General features: G+C 42.6%; 1 protein-coding gene across 6 annotated transcripts in view; it reads right to left on the reverse strand.

The window, feature by feature from the left end:
• The window catches only part of LOC145401012 (membrane-associated guanylate kinase, WW and PDZ domain-containing protein 1-like), a 554,078-nt gene that overhangs the window by 155,489 nt on the left and 372,098 nt on the right, over nt 1-26,491 (reverse strand). For all 6 annotated transcript variants that reach the window (XM_080273379.1, XM_080273377.1, XM_080273382.1 and 3 more), the window contains exons 2-3: nt 12,268-12,391; nt 11,869-11,978 (exon numbers count right to left, since the gene is read on the reverse strand). In XM_080273379.1, coding sequence (XP_080129505.1) covers nt 11,869-11,978; nt 12,268-12,391 — 234 coding nt within the window. The remainder of the gene's footprint in view (nt 1-11,868; nt 11,979-12,267; nt 12,392-26,491) is intronic.

The following is a 26,491-nucleotide window of genomic DNA, read 5'->3' on the forward strand; positions in this document are numbered from 1 at the left end:
TGGGCCATAAGTATTGCGCGCCCGGCGGACAATGCTGAATACTTCTGACGAGTACTGTAGGTAAATACAAATAGGTAAATACACACACACACACACACACACAGAGGCAGACAAAAGCATTACCGCTCCGCCTTCTAAAGAGGGGTGATAACAAATCACAAGAGAAAAGAGACTTGCTGTGGAATAGATACAGAAGACACAATAGTGAGAGTGCAATAACATCTATAAACAGGCAAGAAATGACTATACGTGGATAAGCAGAGAAATTCAAAGGCAGTTTGAGGAAGACATCATAAATAAAAGTAGTGATCAACCAAAGCTTTTTTACAGTTGCATCCGACGCAAAACCAAAGTTAAAGATAAAATATAGTCCATCATGGATGAGGGATAAACTATATCCACGAAAAAGATATTTGCGTTCTTAACAATAATTTCTGATCAGTCTTTACAGAAAAAAGTAATTTTTAGAGATTGAAAGGAACATGAATGCCCACACATATTAGCGTCGCTATTAAAGACAAAAAGAAACAACAATCTTACAATAACACGGGCATTTAATTTTTCCCATAATTACTTAATAGCATGGTAATTTCACTCAACTGCGCAAGAGGAACTGTGTGGGAAGTGGATGCATTTAGGTAATGGGTTTCCAGATGACTGCATTTGTTTACAACTCATGTTATGCTTTTTTCGGTCGCTGATTGGTTTCCTTGACCAGACCTGACCCACGTGACCCATGTCCCATACCACTTGCCACTGCCTGTCTCAGTGTTGTGTGTATCGTCGCTGTGATGAGAAGCGTTTATTTGCTTATTTCCTTGCTCCTCATTTCCTCTCAGAACTCAGAGCACGTGGTTCCAAACTAACTTTAGTTATGACTATGCACCCTGAAAGTGCTATGAACACAAGAAAAGCATTTTTTCCAAAGGAAAATGTAAAATTGTTGGACGAAGTGGCATGTGGTGTAGGAACTTATATGTAAACGATCAGACATGAAATGAGTCGGGTGTGTTTACAATGTGTATAATATCTTTGTTGGGGAAAAGAAAAGTTAATGATGAAAGAGCAGTAAAACTCATGTTTTTGCCTTGGGTGCAAAATGTGGATAATTTCTTTGTTAAAAAAATAATAATAATAATAATAATAATACTGATGATGAAGCAGCAGTAAAATTCATGTTTTTGCCTTGGGTACAAAGCGTGTATGGTGTAGATGGTAAGCTGCTACGTGCTGTCAAGAGTTTTTATGATAGTAGCAAATCATGTGTAAGGGTTAATGGGCATCTAAGTGAATAAGTGAATGGTTCACGATCAGAGTGAGAGTGCGACAAAGTTGTGTGATGTCCCCGTGGTTGTTCAATATATACAGTATATGGATAGGGTGATGAGAGAAGTAAAAACACGAGTAATGGAGAGAGGGATGGTGCTGGTAATGAATGGTGACAGATGGAATGTCTCAAATTTGTTGTACGCTGATGATGCAGTACTGTTTGCAAGTATTGGACAAGAACTTAGTAGGCTAGTGCAGAGTTTTGTTGATGTCTGTGAGCATCGTGCCTTGAGACCAAATGTAGAGAAGAGTAAAGTGATGGTTACTGGGAGAGAAGGTAACTCCCAATGTGATGTCACAGTGAATGGAGAGAGACTTGATATGGTGAGAGAGTTCAAATACCTGGGTACAGTGACAGAAGGGAGAGGAAAATGTGCAAAAGAAATTGAAAGTAGAGTGACAAGAAAGAAAAGTAGCTGGTGCAATGAAAGCCTTAATAAGAAACAAAGGCTTGAGTGTTGCAGCTGAACGAGGCTTACATGAGGGAGTGTTAGTGCCAACTTTAACATATGGGTGTGAGACTATGGTGTGACATGAAAATGAAAAGTCAAGAGTAAGAGCAGTGGAGATGGGACTGCTGAGGAATGTATGTGGAGTACAGAGGGTGGATAGGATACGAAATAATGTGATTCGTGAAAGGTGTGGAGTGAGGAAGTCGGTGGACACCAGAATCGAAGAGAGTGTCCTAAGATGGTATGGTCATGTGGAGAGAATGAATAACAACAGAGTGGTGAAAAAAGTATACCTGAACGAATTTGAAGGAGGGAGGAGACGAGGTAGGCCAAGGAGGAGGTGGAGTAATATGGTGGATGAATGTCTGAGAAAAAGAGGTTTGGAAGTCGATGAGGCTAGGGAACAGACAAGAGATCGAGCTGGCTGGATGAATGTTGTAAGGAGAAGTGATCAGGGATTCTGGCACCCCTTGTGAGCATGGCAGCATCCGGATTGACTCAATCTGATACGTTTGTGTGAAGCTGCGGAATGTGGTGAATGTTTTTGGCATATCCTGTAGAGCCAGGATTCCGGGGGCTTGAATGACGAGTGAATGGAAGCGTGGCCTATTTGAATTGGGCAAGTTTGTGTTGTCTGGACATTGCTACTCATCACCCTGCCCTTGGGTGGGAAAGGAGGTCTGGATGATGATGATGAAGAATGACAATATATATCTATCTATCTATCTATAGCCCGACGCCCTAATCCCGCAAAGGGTGGCCGCAGACAAAACGCCTCCAAGTCGCTCTGTCACCCACCATTTGACTAACCTCCCCCCAACTCACCCCCCTCTCCCTCATATACCTCTCAACTCCATCCCTCCACCTCATCCTCGGTCTACCTCTCCCTCTCCCTCCCTCCACCTCACCTACATACACCCTCTTAGTCAGTCTTTCATTCTCCATTCTCTTCACATGTCCAAACCACCTCAGTGTATTTCTCCTAATCTTCTCAACCACATCCACATCCACTCCACAGCGTTCCTTCACTTCTTCATTCGTCAGCATGTCCCTCCACGTCACTCCACATGCTCCTCTCAAGTAACTCATTTCCACTGCTCTCACTCTCGACTTGTTTCCCTCTTGCAAGGTCCATGCCTCGCTTCCATACGTCAGGGTAGGGATCACAATACTATCATGCAGTGACTTCTTAACTTCCATACTCACCTCCCTATTTCTCATCACTGCTTTCAGTGTACCAACAACCTTCCTTCCCTGCTGTACCCTTTCATGCGCTTCATCCCCCAAAGTTCCATCCTTACTCATCACACTACCCAAGTACTTGAATGCACTCACATTCTCCATATCCTCACCATCCAACCTCACTGCACACTCTGTGACTTCATTCCTCTCAAACACCGTAACTTTACTTTTGTTTACATTAACTTTCAGATTCCTCCTCCTACACACTGTCCCAAATTCATTCACCAAACCTTGCAACTCCCATTCATCTTCACTCAACAGTACTGTATCATCAGCAAACAGCAACACCGGAAGCTTCCAAATCTCACCCTCATTCATTAGAGCCACCCCCACATACACTGCCCTACCCTGCACCTCCTTTACAACCCCATCCATGTATATATTAAACAGCCAAGAAGACATCACACAACCCTGTTTCAGTCCCACATTGAGATCAAAGAACTCACTCAGCTCACCATCCACTCGCACCGTAACCCTAGCTCCCTCGTACATACTCTTCACAGCACTCAACAATTTCCCCTCCACTCCATATATTCTTAATACCTTCCACATACCTTGCCTATCTATTCTGTCATAAGCTTTCTCCAAGTCCATGAAGGCAGCATACACTTTCCTTCCCTTCTCTAGATACTTCTCCACTAAACATCTTAGAACAAATATCTGATCTACACACCCTTTTCCCTTCCTAAATCCCCCTTGTTCTTCTCCAACTAGCTCATCTGTCATATGCCTAACCCTATCAATGAGTCTTCTACCATATATTTTACCAGTCACACTAAGTAGGCAAATACCCCTATGGTTACCACATACTTCTCTCTCTCCTTTTCCTTTGTAAATATATGTCACGTTTTAGCGTTAAATTGATTTATATACATATATATATATATATATATATATATATATAAAAGCTGTGCCCACCCGTTGTTATGAACTGAAGTCTTTGGTAGAGAAAATTCGGCACTTACGGTATGCGAAGATACTACATTGATGTAAACAGTTAGGTAAGATCATTATGAGAGTTCAGTTCTTGTGAATTACTGTATACTGTATTGTACTGTCATACAAATTATACTGCTTGGCAGACTTGTTTATTATTCACGATTACTGCATTCGTGTGTATCTGAGAAGTGAGAAGAACGCAATTACTCCATGCTGACAACTTCAGTATACAGTAGTTTTTTTTTCCTTTATTGTTGATAACTAATGACTTTCAAAAATAGTTTCACATTTTTTTCCCCCTTTTTAACCCCTACACCGCGGGCTTGTTTACCAATGACTTGCGTGTGCCGCGGGGTTATTTGGGCTCCGACAGACTCAAAAAATATTTGCCAAAAATCAGTTATTAGTCCTAGAATAATACAATTACATATGCTTATGGCACATATCTTCAGCTTTCTCCTGGAATGATTGTTGAGCCTTCGTCGGTTACCGTAGGACTTGTGGAGACCTCTGAAGTAGGGTAGCGAAGTCTCCACTTTACACTTCCCGACAACCCGTAATGTGATTACCACAGCCAGATACAAACACTATAAACACTATTCTACAATTTTCAAGTAGTTTGGGATCCATACTCAAAAAAAAAAAAAAAAAAAAAAAAAAAAAAAAAAAAAAAAAAAAAAAGTGAAAGCAATGGAAATTACAAGCGCGTCTGATCGTCGCACTGGCACTAGTTCGCTCTTGGTAATCTGTCATTTATTATTCATAAAACCCCTCACACTTTATATTTCTATTACTATATAACACTTATATATATCTACAGTCTTTATCCATGAGTTTCCTTCAGTAGTAGTAGTTTATTGTCACTGTAGGGATTCAATTTCTTTCAGTAAAACACGTAGCATTCACTTTCTCGTCCTGTATACTGGCATTGAGAGTGAATGTCACTTTCATCTTCACTCTCATAACTCATAGCATTCAGACATGCTAGAGTGAAACTTTCACTTTCATTACTCCTAGGGTATATACTCGTATTCTTATAATACTACTCATTTACATTTCTATTTACGTTCTCTATTTTATTTACGTTATTTACATTTCTATTTTATTTACACTGTGTTGTGCACTGTCACTTGAAATAACTTATAAAACTATTTTCCATTGTTCACGTATATTTACATTCATTACTTTCACTTGCTGTTTACACATTATTTACAATTCCACTTGCACTGTTTTACTCAATAGAAAGATCGTAGTCACTCTTTTATCAATTGTCAGCCCTTTACCTCTTTCCACACGAGGTTTAGTAGGGGGTAAAGGTCACAGGGCCATTTGCATGGGGGTGAAAAAAGGCCTTGAAGTCAGCAAGAAGAAACATACGTACCCTCGCTTCGGAAGATGAGAGTAAACTGATAACGGAGGGCCAGCGTGGAGGCCTGCTTGGGGTTATTCAGAGTTACCAATATTACTTCTTGAAACAGCTAAGTCTAGCACTGATATGATTGGCAGGAAATCTAGACAATACATTATAAATTTGGTAGTTCCAGGTGAATGTAAATATCACTTAGGCTTCTCCCTTCCCTCCTTACATGTATATTTATTACGAAAATAGATTAGAGGCCTACTTAGGAGATATATATTCAGAGCTACCAATGTTAGATCTTGAAACAGCTTTGTCTAGCACTGATATGATTGGCAGGAAATCTAGACAATACATTATAAATTAGGTAGTTCCAGGTGAATGTAAATATCACTTAGGCTTCTCCCTTCCCTCCTTACATGTATATTTATTACGAAAATAGATTATACGGCATATTTCAAGGGGAAAAAAACAGCAAAAATTAGCGAACGAGTGCACGTGAGGTGTTGTCAGGTGATAATTAGCCAATTCCAGGTGTATGGCACTCTCACTTACTTTATTTCTTTCTTGTATATATTATTTGGTATAAGAATAGGACATAGGGCTTATTTCAATGGATGAAATCAGTGAAAAATTCCAGGGAAGATTTACTTAGCGTAGCACGGCCGGGCAGGCGAGAGGATAGGGTAATGGAGGGGGGGTAGGGAGGGGAGTCAAGAACGGTGAGAAATGGCTAAATTGTCAACAATGGATGGGAGTACAGATGAGATTAGGAGTGCTGACTAGTGTTGGACATTGGCAGTACTGATAGATGACACAAGCCCCCACTTGGAAGCCCGGGTGAATTCAAAATAACACAGAATCACAAAAGCGACGCCCCGCGGTAGATCCCTTGCTCCCAAGAGTCACGAAAGTGACGCCCCGCGGTTAAAGGGTTAAATGTGTGCACCGAAAGTGATTCTTGGCAAAATATGCTTGATTCTGGGTGGCCATTATTCACATGTTGATTAGGTCAGAAGCTTTTGCTTGAATGGCAGTGGGGACTTACAAAAGGCTTCGTGGCAATCCTTGGTGGTTACAATTTTTATGGGGAGTATTAGGGGCAAAACTAGTCAGTTAGGTCGAGCTAGAAATCACTGATGTGTCAAGTCAGCTAGATCGTAAACACACGTCTTGAATGTCTTACGGCAGACATTTATGTAATAACCTATCTTTAAATATATTTTCAACAAAAAATATGGGGCTCCTAGAACCTAATTCCCTATTTTACATGTAAATATATGTCACGTTTAGCGTGAAATTGATTTTGCACATGATTCTGCATAACCTATCTTGTGGTGTATGAAAACTGTACTGTACAAGATTTACAAATATCAGAAAAAGAGGTTCAGGAAGAGTTGAGTAAATTAGACAAAAGAAAAGCAAATGGTCCTCTTGAAATTTCAGTTTGGGTGCTCCATGAATGCTGAGATGAGTTTAATAGACCAATATATTTATTACTCAAGGAATCCTCAAGTCAAGGTAAACTAACAGATATTTTGAAGAAGGCAAACATTATTCCCCTATTCAAGAATGGAAACAGACAGAATCCACTCAACTACGGACGAGTATCCGTGACCAGTGTTGTAAGCATGGTACTAGAAAAGCTTATAAGAAAAATTTGGGTAAACCATCTGGAAAAATACAATATGATACCAGAAAGACAGTTTGGTTTTAGAAAAGGAAAATCATGTATTAGAAATCTATTATGCTACTATGGCAGAGTTGCAGAAACACTACAGAAAAAGAAGGATGAGTGGACAGTATCGACTCAGATTTTAAGAATGCATTTGACAGAGTACTGCACCAAGAACTTTTATGAAAACTGCACCATCAAGGAGGAATCCAACGTAATCTGTACCAGGGTCGCACCCAGGAATTTCTAAGGAGGAGGCCCATAGTGAGGTGAGGTCAGGTAATCCGATAATTACCGGGAGGTCACATGCAGGTTTAGAGTCAGAGAGCTGGTGGCTCATTTGTTACTCTTTGTACTTGCCAGTTTTTCATGTTTTGCTGTTACCAAAATAAATATATATAAATTTTTAAAGGACCCAGAGAGCTAAGGGCCCAGTGGCCCCTGGGTGTGCCTTGATTCCGTACTGATGGATGCAGGATTTCCTCAGAAAATGGGAAATGAGAACAGTACTACAGGGAAATTACTCATCATGGAGGGAAGTGACTAGCATAGTTCCACAGGGCTCATTGCTGGCACCAATTATGTTTTTAGTATACAGTATATAAATGATACAGACAGGATCATAGGGAATGGAAGCTATCTAAATATGTTTGCTGATGATGCAAAATAACAGAGGAGAATTACAAACACAAACTCTTGCAGAGAGCTACAAGAAGAATTCAGTAAGTTTAATGAATGGAGCAACAGACTGCAAATGGAATTCAATGTGGACAAATGCCATGTAATTAAGTTTGGTAAAGGTGGAAAAAGACCAGGATTACACAGGAAAGCAAACAGCAACAGACCTTATGGTCCTTTCGAGGCTGCTTGTTAGAGAAAACTATGACTACAAGATCTAACTCTACATGCTGAAGGATAAAGCGGGTATCACGGGGACCCGTGAACAATTTGTGCAGCACAAAACGGACGTCCAAACCGAGCTTGGACGTCTATACCCTATCACACGGTGGACGTCGATGGCCACCTTCTTCTTCTTTATCGAGTTCATCCCACGCGACTGGGAGGTCATTCTAACTCCCTAGCAGATGACGTGTTTATCAGCAACAACAATGGACATGAACCAGATTGTAACTTTTGCAATGGGTGCTGCAGTCCTAACCCTGCAGGATGAGGAAGAAGCCTCTGCAAGAAGACAAAGGAGGGGGAGAAGGAGGGCACTGTGGATGAGAGAATGGCTCCCACGGAGTGAAGAAAGCAGCCTGTATAGAAAGCTGCACAGTAGTGCTTTCTTTCCGAGTATGCCTTTCCAACGTGCCTGGGCCTCTCTTGGAAACAATCAATCCACATTCCATCATATTTACATTTTGGTATATATGAAAAGTTTCTATGACAAACAGAAATAAACGTGCGCGGGTCTCTCTTGTAAACAGTCATTTGACATTCCATCATAATTAACACATTTTGGTGTATCTTACAATTTTCTGTGACAAATAGAAATATTACACAGCTACATGTAAACTCCATAGAGAAGAAGGAGACTACCGAGTCGTGGACGTCCACGGTGACCGTGGACGTCCACGAATGGATCAGGCAGCCTTCCATCCGTGGACGTCCGTGACCCTCCCGCGGGGGCGAATTTGGACGTCCACGGTCAGTTTGGACGTCCACGAGTCTCCCGTGTGATAGCCCCTTAAGGATAGTAAAGCAAGAAGGCTCCCCCCACCACCAAACCCTCCAGGAAAAAGTGAGAAAAACCACCATGCAGCATGGAAAAACTGACATGGAAATTTTATAGAAAACACTGGAAAGGAAAAGTCACATTCTATAATCTATCTATCTATCTATTGCCAGACGCCTCAATCCCGTTTGGGGTGGCCACAAACAAATCACCTCCAAGTCGCCCTGTCCCCCACCATTTCACTCCCCTGCTCCCAACTCACACCCCCCTCTCTCATATACCTCTCCACCCCATCTCTCCATCTCATCCTCGGCCTCCCCCTCCCTCTTTCCCCCTCCACCTCACTCACATACTCTCTCTTCGTCAGTCTTTGACCCTCCATCCTCTCCACATGGCCAAACCACCTCAGTGTGTTCCTCATAACGCTTCCTATCACATCCACATCAACACCACAACGCTCCTTTATATCCTCATTCGTCAGCCTGTCTCTCCATGTGACATTCTATAATACTTTATCTATAAGCTACCCGATAGAGTAACCTGAAAGAGAAAGTAAACAAATAAAATAATAGTTACGGCATGACATTATAAACCGGTACATTGAGTTAATGGGAAGTCTGTGGACATAACGTGGAAGCTACACACTGCACAGTGTGGATGTTTAGGGGTGGTGCGGCAGCCCTGCCTGGCGCTTTTAAGGTAGGCAGCAGTCAATCATGCAATAGCTCCGTTTGCTCCACTGAGACAAGGAACTCTCCCATGTGGGACAAGTACACAAGTTTCATCCTGAAGCAGTGACCCCTGGTACATTAAAAAAATCCCGATGGTGGTCACTTGACTAACAGGGACCCTCAGTGATCCACAGCCCATCACAGGTCGAAAGTAAGAGTAGTGACCGTTAACTCAGGGTTATCTGTGCAGATCCTAATCTGTGCTTATATTGCTTTCTTTGCATTGGGAAGATTGAAAAGTATGTAAGACGGGTGTCTTGGATAAAAGGGGACTGCACAGTGCACAGTGTGGATGTGCAATGCACAGAGTGGATGTTTAGAGGTGGTGCGGCAACCTTCCCTGGCGCTTTTTAGGTAGGCACCAGACTGGGATTATAAGCTAGCAAGTTCAACCCGACACATATCAGAAAAAGAGAAAGACCTAGGAGTGATTATCGATAGCAGACTATCTCCGGCTGACCACATAAATGAGAGGGTACGGAACATGCATACATTGCTTGCTAATGTGAGAATAGCATTCACATACATAGCTAAATGAAGACATGCTGATAAAGATAATAACATAATTCATCAGACCAACCCTGGAATATGCATCAGTAGTCTGGAATCAACTCAAAAAACACAAAACGGGTGCCAAGATTAAAGGATCTAAGTTATGAAGAAAGACTAGAAAAACTGAACCTACCAACATCTCAAAAGAGAAGGAAAAGAGGAGACATGATTATGCTATATAAATGCATTTCAGGGAAAGAGAAAATAGATATAAATGAGTATATAACCTATGGGGAGCATCAGCAGGAGGACACTGCAAAAAACTGCATAAAATGAGGTGACAAAGACGTAAGGAAATTCAGTTCCCCAAACAGGGCAAGTCATTAGTGGAATGCACTACAGAATGAAATAGTATGTGCCAAAACTATTCATAAATATAAGGATACGTATGATAAAATAGTTTATTACATGGGACAGTACAAGCTTGACTCATTCCCGTAAAGATACAACTAGGTAAGAAAACACACACACACACACACACACACACACACACACACACACACACACACAGATTCCTGCAACGACTTTTTATCATAATCCACAGTAAATATTCCATTTACTTTGATCCATCCAGCCGTTTCGTCACCTTCCACTCACATGTCCCCTTTTCTTTGCCTACGGACCTGACTCTCATTGATTTTTACCACATTTTTATCACTCGCTCATATTGCATAGGCCCTATCAACATTAATTTAGTTCATGTTACTCCGAAAGTGAGGCAAATCCGTGATGACTTTAACACACACTGCTGTTCACTGGAAGTCAGCTGGTAGTATACACAGGCAAGCATGCAGGCAGGCAGAGAGGCATGTGAGTCACTATTATTAATGAATATTAATAGGTGCTGATTTTAATTCTGCAGTAATTTCATAATGTTAAACATGCATTTCAATCAAATTAAAGAAAACTGTAGCTTAAACAATATGAAGAATATGAAAGTGAATACTAGTCATTTTAATAATGAATAATGAAATTACAGAAAAAATACAGTAAAAGTAAAAAACAACAACTGTAACACTGAAAATTAAAGAAGTGGGTTCTGACAACTGTGGAGACAAATCTGAATTATAAAAGCTCTATATATTACTTAGTAAGACACTGTCAAAACTCCAGCATACCTTCCTTTGGCAGGGGCAAAGGCAAATGCCATAGCTAATGTGCTTTAATTCTGATGGTGAATCTGAAAGATCATTATATCATCCTATATGACAAAATGCAGGATCTGTTTGTTTATAATTTTTGGCTTGCAAGGGACAACTGCCTCAAATTAGATTATACTGTTAAAACTTCATTACACACAGATGACACTGGGAATAGCACTGAAATATACTGCATTATGTTTACCAAGTGTAGCCGTAAATACTGTTCATATGGTTCATCTTTTAGGAGCATTTCTGTACATCATCAGTAAACCATATGTAATCAATATAAGGCCTGTTCATTCATGCATTGTAAAACTGCATGGAGAACTGATGTCAGGTTTGTGCGCTTGTGTCCTGTCCAGGTTACAATATATAAATTATACAGCTTGATACGATGCGATGCATCGTACAGTATGGTATGCTGTCAACCTGTCCTTCATAACCCTACTGGTTGAGTGAACAAATAACACCACATAGCTAGCAAGGCCATATAGTGAATGTAGACACACAAGCCTTGGGTGTATTGGGCTTTGATGTAATACATGCGCCACATTAAATGCAGTATTATTGTTGTCTTGGTCTAAGACTATTTCCCCAAAGAGTTCCTGACTGTATCAAAATGAGACCTTTCAAGTAACCTATGAGCTCTGTAATTTTCAAGTTTCACATGAAATAGTTTAGCCATGGCAGTCTCTAACGTACTAGCCTCCACAGCTGTCAATACTTGGTCAGTCAAGCAAGAAGGAACCCTGCCGAAAAAGAGTAACCGACCCTCAAAGACCCCAGACTCGAGGAGGTTGCCGGAGCGTTGGAGGGCCCTGAACTCTTCTTTGCTGAGGAAGGTGTAGTCCACCCCGTTGACCTCTCCCTGGCGCGGCGTCCTGGGGATGCAGTTGACAAATTAACTTTTTTTTTTTTTAACCCTAGATCTACAGATATTCACTGCTATTTTGCACATTTTTTTCTTTATGTCTAGCAACATGAAGTCTCATGATACTCCATAACACTGGCAATATTCTACGGATTTTAGTAGGTTCTAGCAATTTTTTTTAACTATTTCATAAACACACATCATATGGTTGAATAAAAAAAACTGTTACTACTACTATTATTATTATAACTATTTCTTACATCAAGTTTAGCAATATTAGTAAAGCTGCAAGAGGGTACCTGGTGGTCACGGGTACAGTGCGCAGGTACACGTTATCCCTGATGGTGTTCTGAAGCTCATGGTCCACGCTGCCCTTCTGAAACCGGCTGTTAAGGTACTGCCGTAGGTCGCGCGTCAGGGAGCCTGCAAGGAAAGACAACACTCATTATAACATCCTTCTTTCACGGTTTTGACCATTGCTGTGTGTGTGTGTGTGTGTGTGTGTGTGTGTGTGTGTGACGAGCTTACGAGAAATTCAAAAATGGAACAGAGTTAAAAGGGAGGTAAGGAAGGAGGAAAGAGTAAAAGAAAGTGCCATACTCTCGACACTACGAGATTCGTATTTCTTCCTCAGCAGATTGTTTTGCCCATTACACTTTAAAATATCTCTTGCTACTAAATGAAACTTCGTCTTTAAGAAACATACTTCGTTGTGTAATTCGCAAAATAAGTACCAGTAACTAAGAACGCTATAGGACGCATCATAGGTCAATGAAAATACAAGAAAGGGCAGTTACTAATAAAATTTATACTCTGAACTGTAGTCAATAAAGGGGAAAATATAAAATAGGGTGAGGGTGGATTATTATTTTTGTTTTATTCTAGCAACCTACAGACAAATTTATTCATCTTAGGAGAAGCCCCTCGTTGTGAAGGGGTTAATGACGGCACAGTTCGGAGTCTTCCTACGAATGTAATCGTGTATAAGAGCACACACACACACACACACACACACACACACACACTCGAAATGAAGAAGTTAACTATACTCCGTTTTTTTTATCGAGGCGAAGATGCACTAGACAGATTGGTGATTATTGGCTGAATGCAACATTACTTGATAATCTAGCATTATTAACTGACAACAAATACCTGAGGGGGATATTTGGGTTAGTAAATATTTTTTGGACATGTTGCATTCAGCCAATCATCAACAACCTGTCAAGTGCATCATCGCCTCAATAAAAAAAAACGGAGTATAAGTGCATTCATAAATATTCATACACTAAAAACACAACATAATACAGCATGAAACCTCTGCATACTCGAGCCACTGCTAAACGAAATGAAAAATAAAAGGTGCTAGTCCACTGAGGCGATGTTGAGCGAGAAAGTAAATGATTCTGAGTGAGTCCCGCCATCACGTTCCTCCTCCTACCACCACCACCGGAACCATGGCTGGAGATTTGCAAACTAACTACAAATTCGCTGTCGTAACCAAGATTCGCTTATTCAGGGCGAACAAGATAAAAAGGAATATTCCGTACTTTTTTTTTTTTTTTTTTTTTTTTTAATGTGACCGACTCTGGGCATAAGCTTCACAGCCTGCTTTCAAGGCCCAGTAGTCCTCCTACGTACCGCACACCTCTACATGTCACCACTTCGGCGCTAACACCCACCGTCCATACTGAATACATGCTAGGGCTGTCTGATACAGGACCGGTGTATTGGTATTAGCGGGGGTATTTTTACGACATGTCGGCGGGCCTTCTGGTAGATCAGTAAAGTCTGATTTTTATGAAATTCAAATCCTTACACTGTTCCCTGCCTCAGCGGGATTTTGTCTTTGTATTTCCTGCAAACGAAATCTCGGGGTACACGATTCTTTGACTTGTAACGTGAAGAAAGATATATGACGGTTCTCCACTTTCTTTGTCATTTATGTAACAAAAAAATAAATAAATAAAGTTATGACTGGGAACTAAGCATATGTTCGTGAATTGAAACCCGTTTCGTATTACAAACGTGCTTGAGCGTCAGCTGTATGTAAGACTTTTGATGTTTTGTTCTTCGCATATAAAACCACTACGCTAATTACACTCAAACGAGTAAAATAATAATAATACAGTAATAATAATAATAATAATAATAATAATAATAATAATAATAGAAAAAATAATAATAATAACCAAATGCTACGGAAGCATATTTATCATATTAAACGGATAAGATCGTTCGTAATTAAATCCACCTCTGTTTTTTTCCTCTCCCTCCAACATGCCAAGAGGAAGATGTTTTAAAATTTTCCCGCCAAAATTATACACTCGTAAACCGGAGCTTATTCAAACTTTTCAGCGAATTATAAAGAACGAAATTTACTAGTCACACACACAATAAAAGATTTATTAGGTGTCCATAAACTTAAAATTCTTAACCGATTCACTACGATAATGTTCATTTAAGCTTCTTCTTGCAACCTACGTACGATAACGAAGCAACCAAATATATATTAATGTGAATTAAATCGTCTCTGAATAACAAAAATATACTGAAAACCGCCATGGGAATGAATAGGTTAAAGACATACCTACAGTGGCACAAGTCATTACCAACGAACGGCCTTGCTACACTCAACCCCCACACCACTTGACTTCCCGCCAATTTTCAACAGCTCACTAAACCAAGACGGACGATTTCCACGCACCACCACCACCAAGAATGCAAATGAACCCTTCAGAGAGAGACCTTAATTTATTCTGTCTATTTCCGGACTATTTATCTACATTGGCGAAGAGTTTCTGAACCTACGCATTAGACACCATTCATTAACCCGATTACTACTTGGGGGCTCTCTAAAGCTAAACGTGAAAGAGAGAGAGAGGGGGGGGGAGGGGCAGAGGAACTAAAAAGAAAAAAATTATCACTACCTTCGGAAACATTTTTTTCACAACACGAAGGTTAAATATAGCCATCATTAACCCATTCAACACTAGCTGATCTCCTGAGCTGAATAAAACTGTCCAGTAGCTAGATAACAAAACAGATAAATACTGCAGCAATGTCCCAAAGCTGAATTAAATCCTCCTGTACCAGTTTAAAAGAGACTGGATCGTAGTGAAGGGGCTCACACACATGTACGCCTTCGCCAGTCTCTTCCACCCGACAGCTCTCGTAAAAATGCAACCTTTGGCGGCGTGACAATGGCAGGTCGCGGAGTTATGGCGGGGAGGGGAAGCCTTGTCTATGGAAATCTGCAACACGCTTTCCCTGCCTATATGAGGAAACACACACACACACACACACACACACACACACACACACACACGAATTATGGAGCTGGAGAAAAGTAAATCTAACGATAGTCTCCTCCTCCTGTCACTAAAATAAGAAAAAATGGTATGATACTTTCTATTTCCATTATTTCTTACGAGAGAGAGAGAGAGAGAGAGAGAGAGAGAGAGAGAGAGAGAGAGAGAAAGAGAGTAAACCAAAAATTAATACGACGAATGAGTCAGTCAAAAGAAACGTAAAAAAATAATAATAAAGAAATCCAAGTACGTGCGCGCGTCGATAAATAAAGAGAGAGTTAGCTTACTTTCACACAGAGCTCAGAGGAAGCCATTACTATTGTTGTTGGGGGGGTAGGAAGGGGGTGAAGGGGGGTTGGTTTGAGTAGAGGGGTTTTGTTGTTGTTGTTGTTGTTGTTGCTGGTGGTGGTGGTGGTGGTGGTGGTGGTGGTGGTGGCTGTTGTTTTTAAAGTTTAGTGTTTTTTTCTATGGTCTACGAATTTGAAAATGTGTTTGTGAATATTTTTGTTTGTGTAGGTTCGATAATTGGTGTGTGTGTGTGTGTTCTGAGATGGTGTACGTAGCATGCCATTGTGATTGTTTTAGTGTGAGAAGGAGAGAGGGGGGAAAGGTAGGATGGAAGTGAGTGGTAGGGGAGAGGAGGGATGAAAATCTAAGAGGAAGAAGAAATACAAGGAACAAGGAAGAAAAGATGGAAAGCAAGAGAAAGAAATCAATAAGAAAATGGAAGGGAAAGGAAAATGGTACACAAAATAAATGACAAGGGAGGGAGAGGAAGGGAAAAAAGGCAGGGAAGAGACGGAAAGGAAGAGAAAGGAAGTAGATAAAGACATACAGAGAGACAGATGGATAGATAGATAGACAGATAGATACGGACAGAGACAAAGGAGAGAGTGAGGTAGAGGAAGAGGGTGAAAGCATGTAGCACGAGAATGTAAAACGAAGGAAACGAAACGAGAGGGAATGAAGACAAGAAAAAAGAAGAAAATACAGCTTGGTGTGAAAAAGGTAAGAAAAGGGCTCAAGAAAATCGAAATGATAAATATAAACAGAATAATATACACAAAATGAGTCCCTTTTACTGTTGGTCGATTTTAGTCTGTTCGGCGGGGGAGGGGGATTATGGCTAAGTGGCAAGAAACGAAATCCATTAATTGTTTTAGTACCAGATCTTTATTATTATTATTATATTCTCGCTACCGCCACACGACTGTATTTGGCTTTACGGGGGATTAAAGACGCTGAAGAATGAAAAATATGCAACATCAAAAATGAGAGACTAGGAGAACAATGAGAAAGGATCAAGAACAGAAAAACTACAAACGAACAACATAAAAAGCAATGGGAAAAGAAAGTTAGGAAAGCAAGAAGGAAAGAAGGAAGGATGAAAAAGGGGAAGAAAGGAAGAAAGAGAAAAAAGCTATAAGAAAACAGTAAGGAGAAAGGGGAAGCAAATTAGTTATGAAAAAAAAATCCAAAGAAAAAGAAATGGGAAGCAATTAACGTCAGAAAAGATAAAAGGAAGTACCTAAAAAAAAAAAAAACTAAGATCATCGGCGACGGCAAGAACGGAAGGAAGGAAGGTAGGAAGTGTTGAGAAACTGGGGAGGTTAGAAGGGAGGGAGAAAGGAAAGTGGTGAGGCAAAATGGGAAGAATGATGGGGGTTAGATGGGAGGGAGGGGGGAGTAAATTGGGTGGAGGGATGTAAACAGGGAGGAATGAGGAGATAGGAAATGAGGGAGGAGGGAAGGAATGAAAGGCCTGTGGGAGACTGAGTAAACAGCGAGGAAGGAAGGAAGAAAAAAGAAACGAAGGAAGAAAGACTGGAAGAAAGAAGGGAAGGAGGGAAAGACGTGTGGGAGAAAGAGAGCAAATAACAAGGGAAAGAATAAAGGGAGGGAGGGAGGGAGGAATGGAAGAAAGAAAAAGGAGAGAAAACTAAGGAAGGAAGGTCAGTACTTGTGGAGAACGAAGGAAAGCAAGACGAAAGTTAGACGGCACGTATGAGGAAAGTAAGAAGGAAGAATGATAAAGTTGAGCGGAAGAGAGGTAGGAAGGAAGTATGGAAGGGTGTATGTTAAGAGAGAAGGGGCAGGGGCTAGGCAGGGAAGGAAGTATGGATGAAGGGGGGAGGTAATGAGTAGTACTGAACTGTGTTTTGGGGGGAAAGAGGTAGGTAGCGAGTGGTACCGAGGAGGAAAGAGCTGTGTCCCCAATAGCCTACCGAGGAATTGCCTACTGGGGGAAGGCATGGAGGGGAGGAGGAATGAGAGATGGTGGAGGGAAGGGGGAATGAGAGAAGGTGGAGGGATGGGGGAATGAAGAGACGACAGAGGGGACGGGGATGGAAAAAGAGGGAAGGTAAGGAGGAGAAGGGAAGGGGATGGAAGAAGGAGGAGGAGGGGAGGGGAGGGGAGGGGAGGGGAGGGGAGGGGAGGGGAGGGGAGGGGAGGGGAGGGGCGGGGAGGGGAGGGGATGGAAGAAGGAGGGGAGGGGAGGGGAGGGGCGGGGAGGAGAGGGGCGGGGAGGGGAAGGAGGGGAGGGGCAAGAAAGAGGAGAGGCAGGAAGATGAGGGGATGGGAAGGAGGTGAGAGAAAGAAAGGGAAATGAAGGAAGAAGAAGGGGAAGAGAAGGAAGAAAAGGGAGGAATGAGGGATGGAGAAGGAAATGTGGTAGACGGACAGGAAGGAAGAGGAAGAAGGAAGGAGAGTTGGGAGACAAGAAAGGAAAAGGTATGAGAAAATAAAATACAAAGATGAAGAAGAAAGCTGGATGGGAAAATAGAAATTAGAAAAAAAAGAGATGAAAGGACTTCAGTACATGGAGGGGAAAAAGAAAATGGAGAGAGGAAAAAGAAAAACGAAAGAAGTATAAAGGAGAGGAGGGGTGGACGCTGATAATGAATAAACAAACACTAGATAATGAGGAGACCAGAGAATAAACAGGAGAGAGAGAGAGAGAGAGAGAGAAACTAATAAAACAAGTAGGATTTCTTTCTTTCAGTGCATTGGTATCTCCTCTATTCCGCTCAGTATAACCTTGATGGAATGGGATTAAAAAAAAAAAAAAAAAAAAAAAAAAAATATCTCCGTTCACCCCTTCACTACGATGACGCCTTTTATTTCAGTCTTACTTGTACCACTAAACTCTCTCTCTCTCTCTCTCTCTCTCAATTAAAGAATCATTATATAGAAACTTAAGCATGAGGGAGGGAGGGGAGGGGGGGAAGGAGGGAGGGAAGTAGGTAAAGGGATAAGGTTAAGTATCACCCCTTTCCTTCTCCTCCCTCACCTCTTCCTCCCCATTCCCCTCTCCACCCCTCCTCTCCCCTTTTTTCTCCTCCCTCTCCCGCCCTCGCCTTTCCCCTCCCTCCGCCTCCCTCTTCCTTTTCACCTCCCCCCCCCCTCAACGAGGCACCTCCTAATCAATAATTGTATTTATCGATAGAACCAGTCTACCACCTCAACCAAAACCATCACCACCACAATCAACAGCCTAAATACCACCTTCAACCACAATCACCTTAACCACAACCATCACCACCACAATCAACAGCCTAAATACCACCTTCAACCACAATCACCTTAACCACAACCATCACCACCACAATCAACAGCCTAAATATCACCTAAAACCACAATAATCTTTACCACAACCATCCCACCACAACCAACAGCCTAAATACCATCGTAAACCGCAATAATCTTTACCACAACTTCACCACCACAATCAACAGCCTAAACATGACCTAAAACCACAATCGCCTTAACCACAACCATCACCACCACAATCAACAGCCTAAATATCACCTAAAACCACAATAAACTTACCACAACCATCACTACCACAATCAACAGCCATCAGAACTTGTCATAACCATCGTAACCATTCAAAACCATAAATACCACCCAGACCACAACTATCACTACCACAATTAACCAATACCATAACTAGTCCTAACTACCACTACTGCCATGACCATCACCAACCACACAACAACGATACCGCACACCACCACCATAACTATACCTGGCGCCACAGAGCTTGACAACTATACCACGCCCACTCACCCGCCACTCCGCCCACTCACCCGCCACCCCGCCCACTCACCCGCCATCCCGGGAGTAGATATTTTTTTCCTGTAGTACTGTTTAGGAGGTTCAATAATTTAAGTACACCGTATACATATTAACATAACATATGACACTGATCGCGGATAAAGTTGATTGTGACTAAAACCACATTAGCCAATCAGAGACCAGTGATAAAAGGGAGTGTCATGTTAAAAATTATCAAAATTGGTAATGACAGGCTAACACTTTCTCTTTAACTTGTGTCCAGCCACGATAACATTACACAGTCCATTCCCTGAGGTCCAGCAATCCTCCCATGCGCAACATACCTTCACGTGTCACCGCCTGGGTGCTAACACTGTACCGACGATACTGTCCATATTGAAACAAGTTTGGGTTGTTTCGTTCTGGGCTAGTGTGACGGCATTACAACTGGGGTGTGACATCAGTGTGTCTTGTGATCTTCGGGGGGGAAAAAAAGCCTTTAAAAATCCAATTCACAAAATGCTAAACCCGGAACCAATCTCACGAAATTGAAGATCTCCAGTGCACGGGACCACAACCTCCTACCTTAGCTACCACAAATCACAACCTCTGTCTCCTCCCACTCCAATACAGTTATCAAAAGTACAGTGCAGTAATACAAATGTTACCCCTGTCAACCACATTCACCAATATCATCACCACCACCACCACCACTATCGCAACAACAACCACATCACTATGACAACAACTAACACCACCATTACCACAACTATCTCCAGAACTACCGCCTCTACCCCACAACCATCGCAACTGCCACTACAACCCCCATTGGCACCACCACCACCACATAACCAGCACAACTACAACCACCACCACATAACCAGCACAACTACCATCACCACCACATAACCAACACAACTACCATCATCACGACCACCATAACCACCACAATCACCATCACAGCTACCACCAGCCCCAAATCACCGGGCCATTAACAATCACTGAGCACAATAGGCAACATTCCCCAATTACTATAATGAGCCACACCAGAGGCCATCTGGAATAAGTAATTGAGTCGTGTGGAGCGCTAGATGGATCTGGGTGGGTCGGGAATTATGGGTGGGTGAGGGTGGGTAATGGGTGTGGTGGTGGTGGTGTGGGTAATGGGTGTGGTGGTGGTGGTGGTGTGGGTAATGGGTGTGGTGGTGGTGGTGGTGTGGATAATGGGTGTGGTGGTGGTGGTGTGGATAATGGGTGTGGTGGTGGTGGTGGTGTGGGTAATGGGTGTGGTGATGGTGAGGGTGGGTAATGGGTGTGGCGGTGGTGTGGGTGTGGGTGACAAGGTGAGAATGTGAAAGAAATGAAAATTTATCTGGATGTGGTGTGGGTGCGAAACGGGAAATATGGGTGGGTGGTGGTGGGTAATGGGTGTGGTAGTGGTGGTGGTGAGGGTGGATATGAGTGAATGAGGGTTGGAAATTAGTGTGGATGTGAGTGAATGAGGGTTGGAAATTAGTGTGGATGTGAGTGAATGAGGGTTGGAAATTAGTGTGGATGTGAGTGAATGAGGGTTGGAAATTAGTGTGGATGTGAGTGAATGAGGGTTGGAAATTAGTGTGGATGTGAGTGAATGAGGGTTGGAAATTAGTGTGGATGTGAGTGAATGAGGGTTGGAAATTAGTGTGGATGTGAGTGAATGAGGGTTGGAAATTAGTGTGGATGTGAGTGAATGAGGGTTGGAAATTAGTGTGGATGTGAGTGAATGAGGGTTGGAAATTAGTGTGGATGTGAGTGAATGAGGGTTGGAAATTAGTGTGGATGTGAGTGAATGAGGGTTGGAAATTAGTGTGGATGTGAGTGAATGAGGGTTGGAAATTAGTGTGGATGTGAGTGAATGAGGGTTGGAAATTAGTGTGGATGTGAGTGAATGAGGGTTGGAAATTAGTGTGGATGTGAGTGAATGAGGGTTGGAAATTAGTGTGGATGTGAGTGAATGAGGGTTGGAAATTAGTGTGGATGTGAGTGAATGAGGGTTGGAAATTAGTGTGGATGTGGTGCGAGCCAGAGTTAGACGGTGGAAATATGGGTTGTAACGGATGGGGTACTGGTGTGGGTGGAGTAAGTGTGGGTGGGTAATGGGTGGAGGTCAGAATCGGGAAATATAGGTGGGTGGGAATGATTATGGATGGGAAGGTGGTGTGGGTAAGTGATATGGGTGGCTGAGAGTTGGAAACTGATGTGAATGGGTAGAAATATAAGTACGTGAGGGTGGATAATGGGTAATATGGCTGTGGGCAGGTAGGGGATGTAAATGGGGGTGTCAGGAAACATGGGTGGGAAAGAGGGTAGAAATATGGGTGGGTAATGAGCGTGATGGTGAGTGTGAGACGGTGAAAATATGGTACTGGATGACAAGATGGATTTATGAGTAGATGTGGGTGGTAAGCGAATGTGTGGGTGAGAGGATGGAAATATGAATGTCTATCTGCGTGTGGGTATGACAGCATGAAGGTTGTGTCTATGGTGGGTGACTGTAGTGGAGAGGGTGTGGATGTGTGTCACGAATCAATTCGCGACATTTCCTTTTTGTGAGAAGCCACGAACTAATAGTGGAAAACTCACTGTGTATCGCTCAGTTAACCGTTTCTCTCTCCATTTCGGGGTATACTTTTCAAATAATTCGTCACCGTTTTCAAAAAGTGACCGATTTAATGCACGTCACTAAGTGCGCTACTGAGCGATACAATTATTTCTTTATCGTTTGCCTCTGCTTCCCTCAACCGTTAGCCACGCCTTGCGTCCTGCCCATTCAATGTATTTGAATTCAGTTTAGTGTTTGCTGTGACGGAGACAGGACCTGTGCAGCAGTGCGAGAGGTCAGCTAGTACCCAAACTCCACTTACAGTTTCTCCAAGCTCCCACCTTTAGTTCTCCAGCTTTGGGTGATACACCGCATTCATTGACTAGTATTTCCTTTGTGTATTTTGTAGTCTTAAGAGTTTAGTTAAGGTGTTTTTCCTAGGCGTAAGTATTTAGCTTCTGTGTGAGTGAGCGAGTGCGTCTCATTTAATTGATTTGAATTGTAACGTTAAATTTATTTTTTGTAATTAATAAATTTAACAGTTCTATTTCTTGAGCTTAATGTAGAGTAAAAATCTTGTTTCATTTCTCCATAATTAAGCTTATTTTCCATATAGCTCCTAGCTTGCATAAACATTTACTATTCATAACTGGTACTTAGACCAGTCTTGTTGTATTAACTTAAAATCCGTTGTGCCAGGAGTTAATGCATCAGCAAGAACCTGATGTTATTATTATTAGTATTAGTTATTTATTGTCAGGGGTGATGTAACTTTCTCCAGAGGCTAACAGTACAGTAACTCAGCAATTGTGAGTAATTAGTCTCTGCTGTGTACTGTTGAGAAAGTTTATAAATTCTCGTTCTCAGAGAATCGTGCTAAGCCAGCGTAAAGTAATCGTTGCTTGATGTAGCAAGACAATCATTGTCTCTGCTCTTCAATATTATTGAATATTATTATCAAATTAAATAATATTTAACCATTTATATCAAAAGTACCGTGATATTATAAAAACCCCGTGACAATTGGCGACCTCGCCAGGATATTAACTCCTAGCTCTAAAGCTATTCACGAGATAGTGCTCACTCATTCATATTTAGGTATTTATCATTAAAGTTTATAGGCACAAGCTTACTGGTGTTTACCCTTAATTTAGCAAGTGAATTTTGCTTTATTAATCAATAGAATACTTAACTCTAGTTTATTCTTGGTAACGCCACACGATTTTATTCGCTCCTGGGAAGTCGCCGTACCCATTGTGTTTATTTTTGAGTCTTCCCAGTCATTTACATTTTTGATTTATTCTTTGCCAGTTAACTGGATAAGACTGGTCACCACTAGCTTGTGTCTGTACTCTTTATTTTTGTTTATTAGTATTCGTCGCTAAGCAGTCAGTACTCAATTTCGGTTTGCTTAATAAATTAGCGAAATGGCTACTACTGTATTTTTACAGGAAGCCAAAGAAATGGGTCTTTCGGACCCAACCGAAATTAAAGAGTATATACTCTCACGGCATAATCAGGAGCAGCAGCGCGAGAATGATGCCCGTGAAGAGCGTAAGATTCAGCGCGAATACGAGCGAGAACAGCGCGAACAACGTGAAAGAGAGCGTGCATATGAACAAGAGCAGCGTGAGAAAGAGCGCGAATACGAGCAGAAACAACGCGAGCTCGAGTTAGAAAAAGAGCGAGAACAGCGCGAATACGAGCGTGAACAACGAGACAAAGAACGAGAACATGAACTTGAAGTGCTGAAGCTCAAGCGAGATTCCTTGGCTTCAGACACGTCTGGTGCAGTTGGTCAAAGCTCCACGAGCGTTCTCCCTGCACATGTCCTGGCGACCCCACGCATCAAGCTTCCTTCATACAAGGAAAGCGAGCGGGTGAGCCGTACATAGCTCGTTTTGAGGACATGGCAGACTTATATCAACTGGATGAGGCAGCTAAGCGGCTTCAGTTTCTTAGCCTATTTGAGGGTCCTGCCTCGATATTCTCCACAGAATTCGTGGAGACAATCTCACATATGAGATGATGAAAGCTGCACTCATTAAGGCGTATGGTCTCACAGTAGACGACGCCAAAGTTCAGTTCATGCGAGCTCGTCTCCAAGACAAGGAGACAGCTGTTCAGTTCCTTGATCGTCTCACAGCTTACTTAAATGAGTGGATGGAGAAAGATGAAACTCCTTCCACGCGTGAGGGGATAATTGACCTTATGCTGCGTACACAGCTAGAGAGGTCGTGGCCTGCTGAGCTCATAGCACAGCTTAAGATCTGCCAGGTGAAAGATGCCAGCCAAATGGCAGAGAAGGCTGACGCATTCTTTACTGCATACGGGTATCAAGCTCGTAAGCAAAACACCTGGAGCAGAAAGATACTGCCAAGTCTGGGAAACCGTCTCAGACTGAACCCCAGCAACAAGGCCATTCTCAGAGTAATGGCCAAGGTCCAAACCGCAGTGGAAGGACCAGGGGCAAAACACTCAGAAACCTGAGTGGAAGAGGTACAACAAGTACCCTAACCAGCAGCAGTATCAGCCACGCAACCGACCGTCGGGACAAACTTTTTCACCACCAGCTCAAAAGAGGCAGGAAGCGAATGCAGCCTTCATTCCTCAGCAGCAGTCTGGTGGTCACGTCCCTACCAGTGTGGGTACTTCCCCACAGTTCACTAGTCCCACAATGACAGTGAACCCCCCTCCACAGATGGCCAATGTTCCATCTTCCCAATATAACCCTCAAGGCACAATGTTTGCCACATCAATTCAGCAGCCTCATGAGTGGCTAGCTGCTTCCTCCACAGGCCCTCCCACAGGTGACAGTACCTTCCTTGTTCAGCCAGGGTTTGTGGGAGGCATTCCTGTGAAGGTCCTGAGAGACAATGGTTCCTCAGGTTGCTCTGTTAAGCAGAGTTTAGTTCGGCCTGAGCAGTATACAGGTCGACAGATCCATGCAAAGCTTATTGATGGATCAGTGAGATTGTTCCCTGAGGCATGTATCCAGGTGGCATCTCCATTTTATACTGGTATGACACTTGCAGTTGTCATGCCAGAGCCTCTATTTGACTTTATAGTAGGCAATATTCAAGGAGCCAAGGATAGTTGCTCCGATGATGACGCTACTCAGACTTCGGCTGCTGCGGTAACACGAGCCATGACTGAGGCTCCAGACTGTGTCACCCCAGTGATCATTGAATCGCCGCAAGATCTGATGTGTAGCCAACTTGTTGTGCAAGAACAACAATCTGACCCGACACTTGCTGCCGTGCGGAATAAACAAAAGGGTCGAGTGATTAAGTATTCACGGGGAGGTCGAGCCAAGTTCCTTCGTAAACAAGGACGGCTCTACCGTGAGTCACGAACACCCGAGGGCGAGGTTCGACTGCAGTTTGTCGTTCCCGCCAAGTACCGCCTAGCAGTGTTACAATGGGGTCATTGTTCAGCCTCAGGAGGTCACATGGGCAAAAGGAAGACCCAGGGCCGTATCCGAGCTGACTTTTTCTGGCCAGGGATGGGACGAGACATAGATAGTTTTGTCCGTTCTTGCAGTGTGTGCCAAAGTATCACCACTAATCAAGGACATGCCCTTCCTGTGCCATTTGTAACTACACCTGTAATCTCTGAGTCAGTTGAGAGACAGGGTAGTGGTGAAGTGGGTGCAGACCTGACGTCTCACCCATTGGCCCCACAGGACACATTATGTCCAGGGCCTGTACATACATATTATGTACCGTAAGTTAAGGGGGAAGTTGAGAGGCGACTTGAGGCTATGGAAGACCCAAGTTTGCACAAGGATTCTCAGCTTCCCAATACTAATACAAGTATTGTAGGTTAAGGGGGAAGTTCGAGAGAGAACTCCGCAGAGGCGACTTGAGGCTATGGAAGACCCAAGTTTGCACAAGGATTCTCAGCTTTCCGGTACTAATATAAGTATTGTACTGTAGATTAAGGGGGAAGTGAGAACTCTGCAGAGGCGACTTGAGGCTATGGAAGACCCAAGTTTGCACAAGGATTCTCAGCTTTCCGGTACTAATATAAGTATTGTATTGTAGGTTAAGGGGGAAGTGAGAACTCCAGGATTCTCAGCTTCCCGATATTAATATAAGTACTGTAGGTTAAGGCACAGGTTGAGGACCCGTGTGCGGTTCGAGGCTATGGAAGACCCGAGTTTGCACAGGGATTCTCAACTTGCCGATCATAATCGTGTGCTAAAATTAATGGCGACCTCGAGTGTACTTTTCATAGCATGTACTGACTGCTAGCCAGAGAGTAATTGTAACATAATAAAATTTTGTCTCATTGACACTTTTGATGCTCCACCTTAATTGGTTTTGCAGGTTCAGCAATGGGTGTAGCAGTTTTGCTGTGCGGACCAGCTGATCGTCTGCCGCACGCTGCCGCCTCTTCTCCTCTGCCTTCGTCGTCGCCATATTATTTACTGTGTCATTTTACACGTAGGTACAGTTACACTACAACTGTCACACCTACACTGTGTATTACATACACCACGCTACACAACAATTAGTTGTCAGTGTAAATGTGGCAAACTTTCGCTCAGCTTGACCCGAGTAGAGGATTTTC

The sequence above is a fragment of the Coenobita brevimanus genome, chromosome 54 (genome assembly GCF_032717465.1).
Source record: "Coenobita brevimanus isolate Jiangsu-jjx chromosome 54, ASM3271746v2, whole genome shotgun sequence".
NCBI classification, from domain to species: domain Eukaryota; kingdom Metazoa; phylum Arthropoda; class Malacostraca; order Decapoda; family Coenobitidae; genus Coenobita; species Coenobita brevimanus.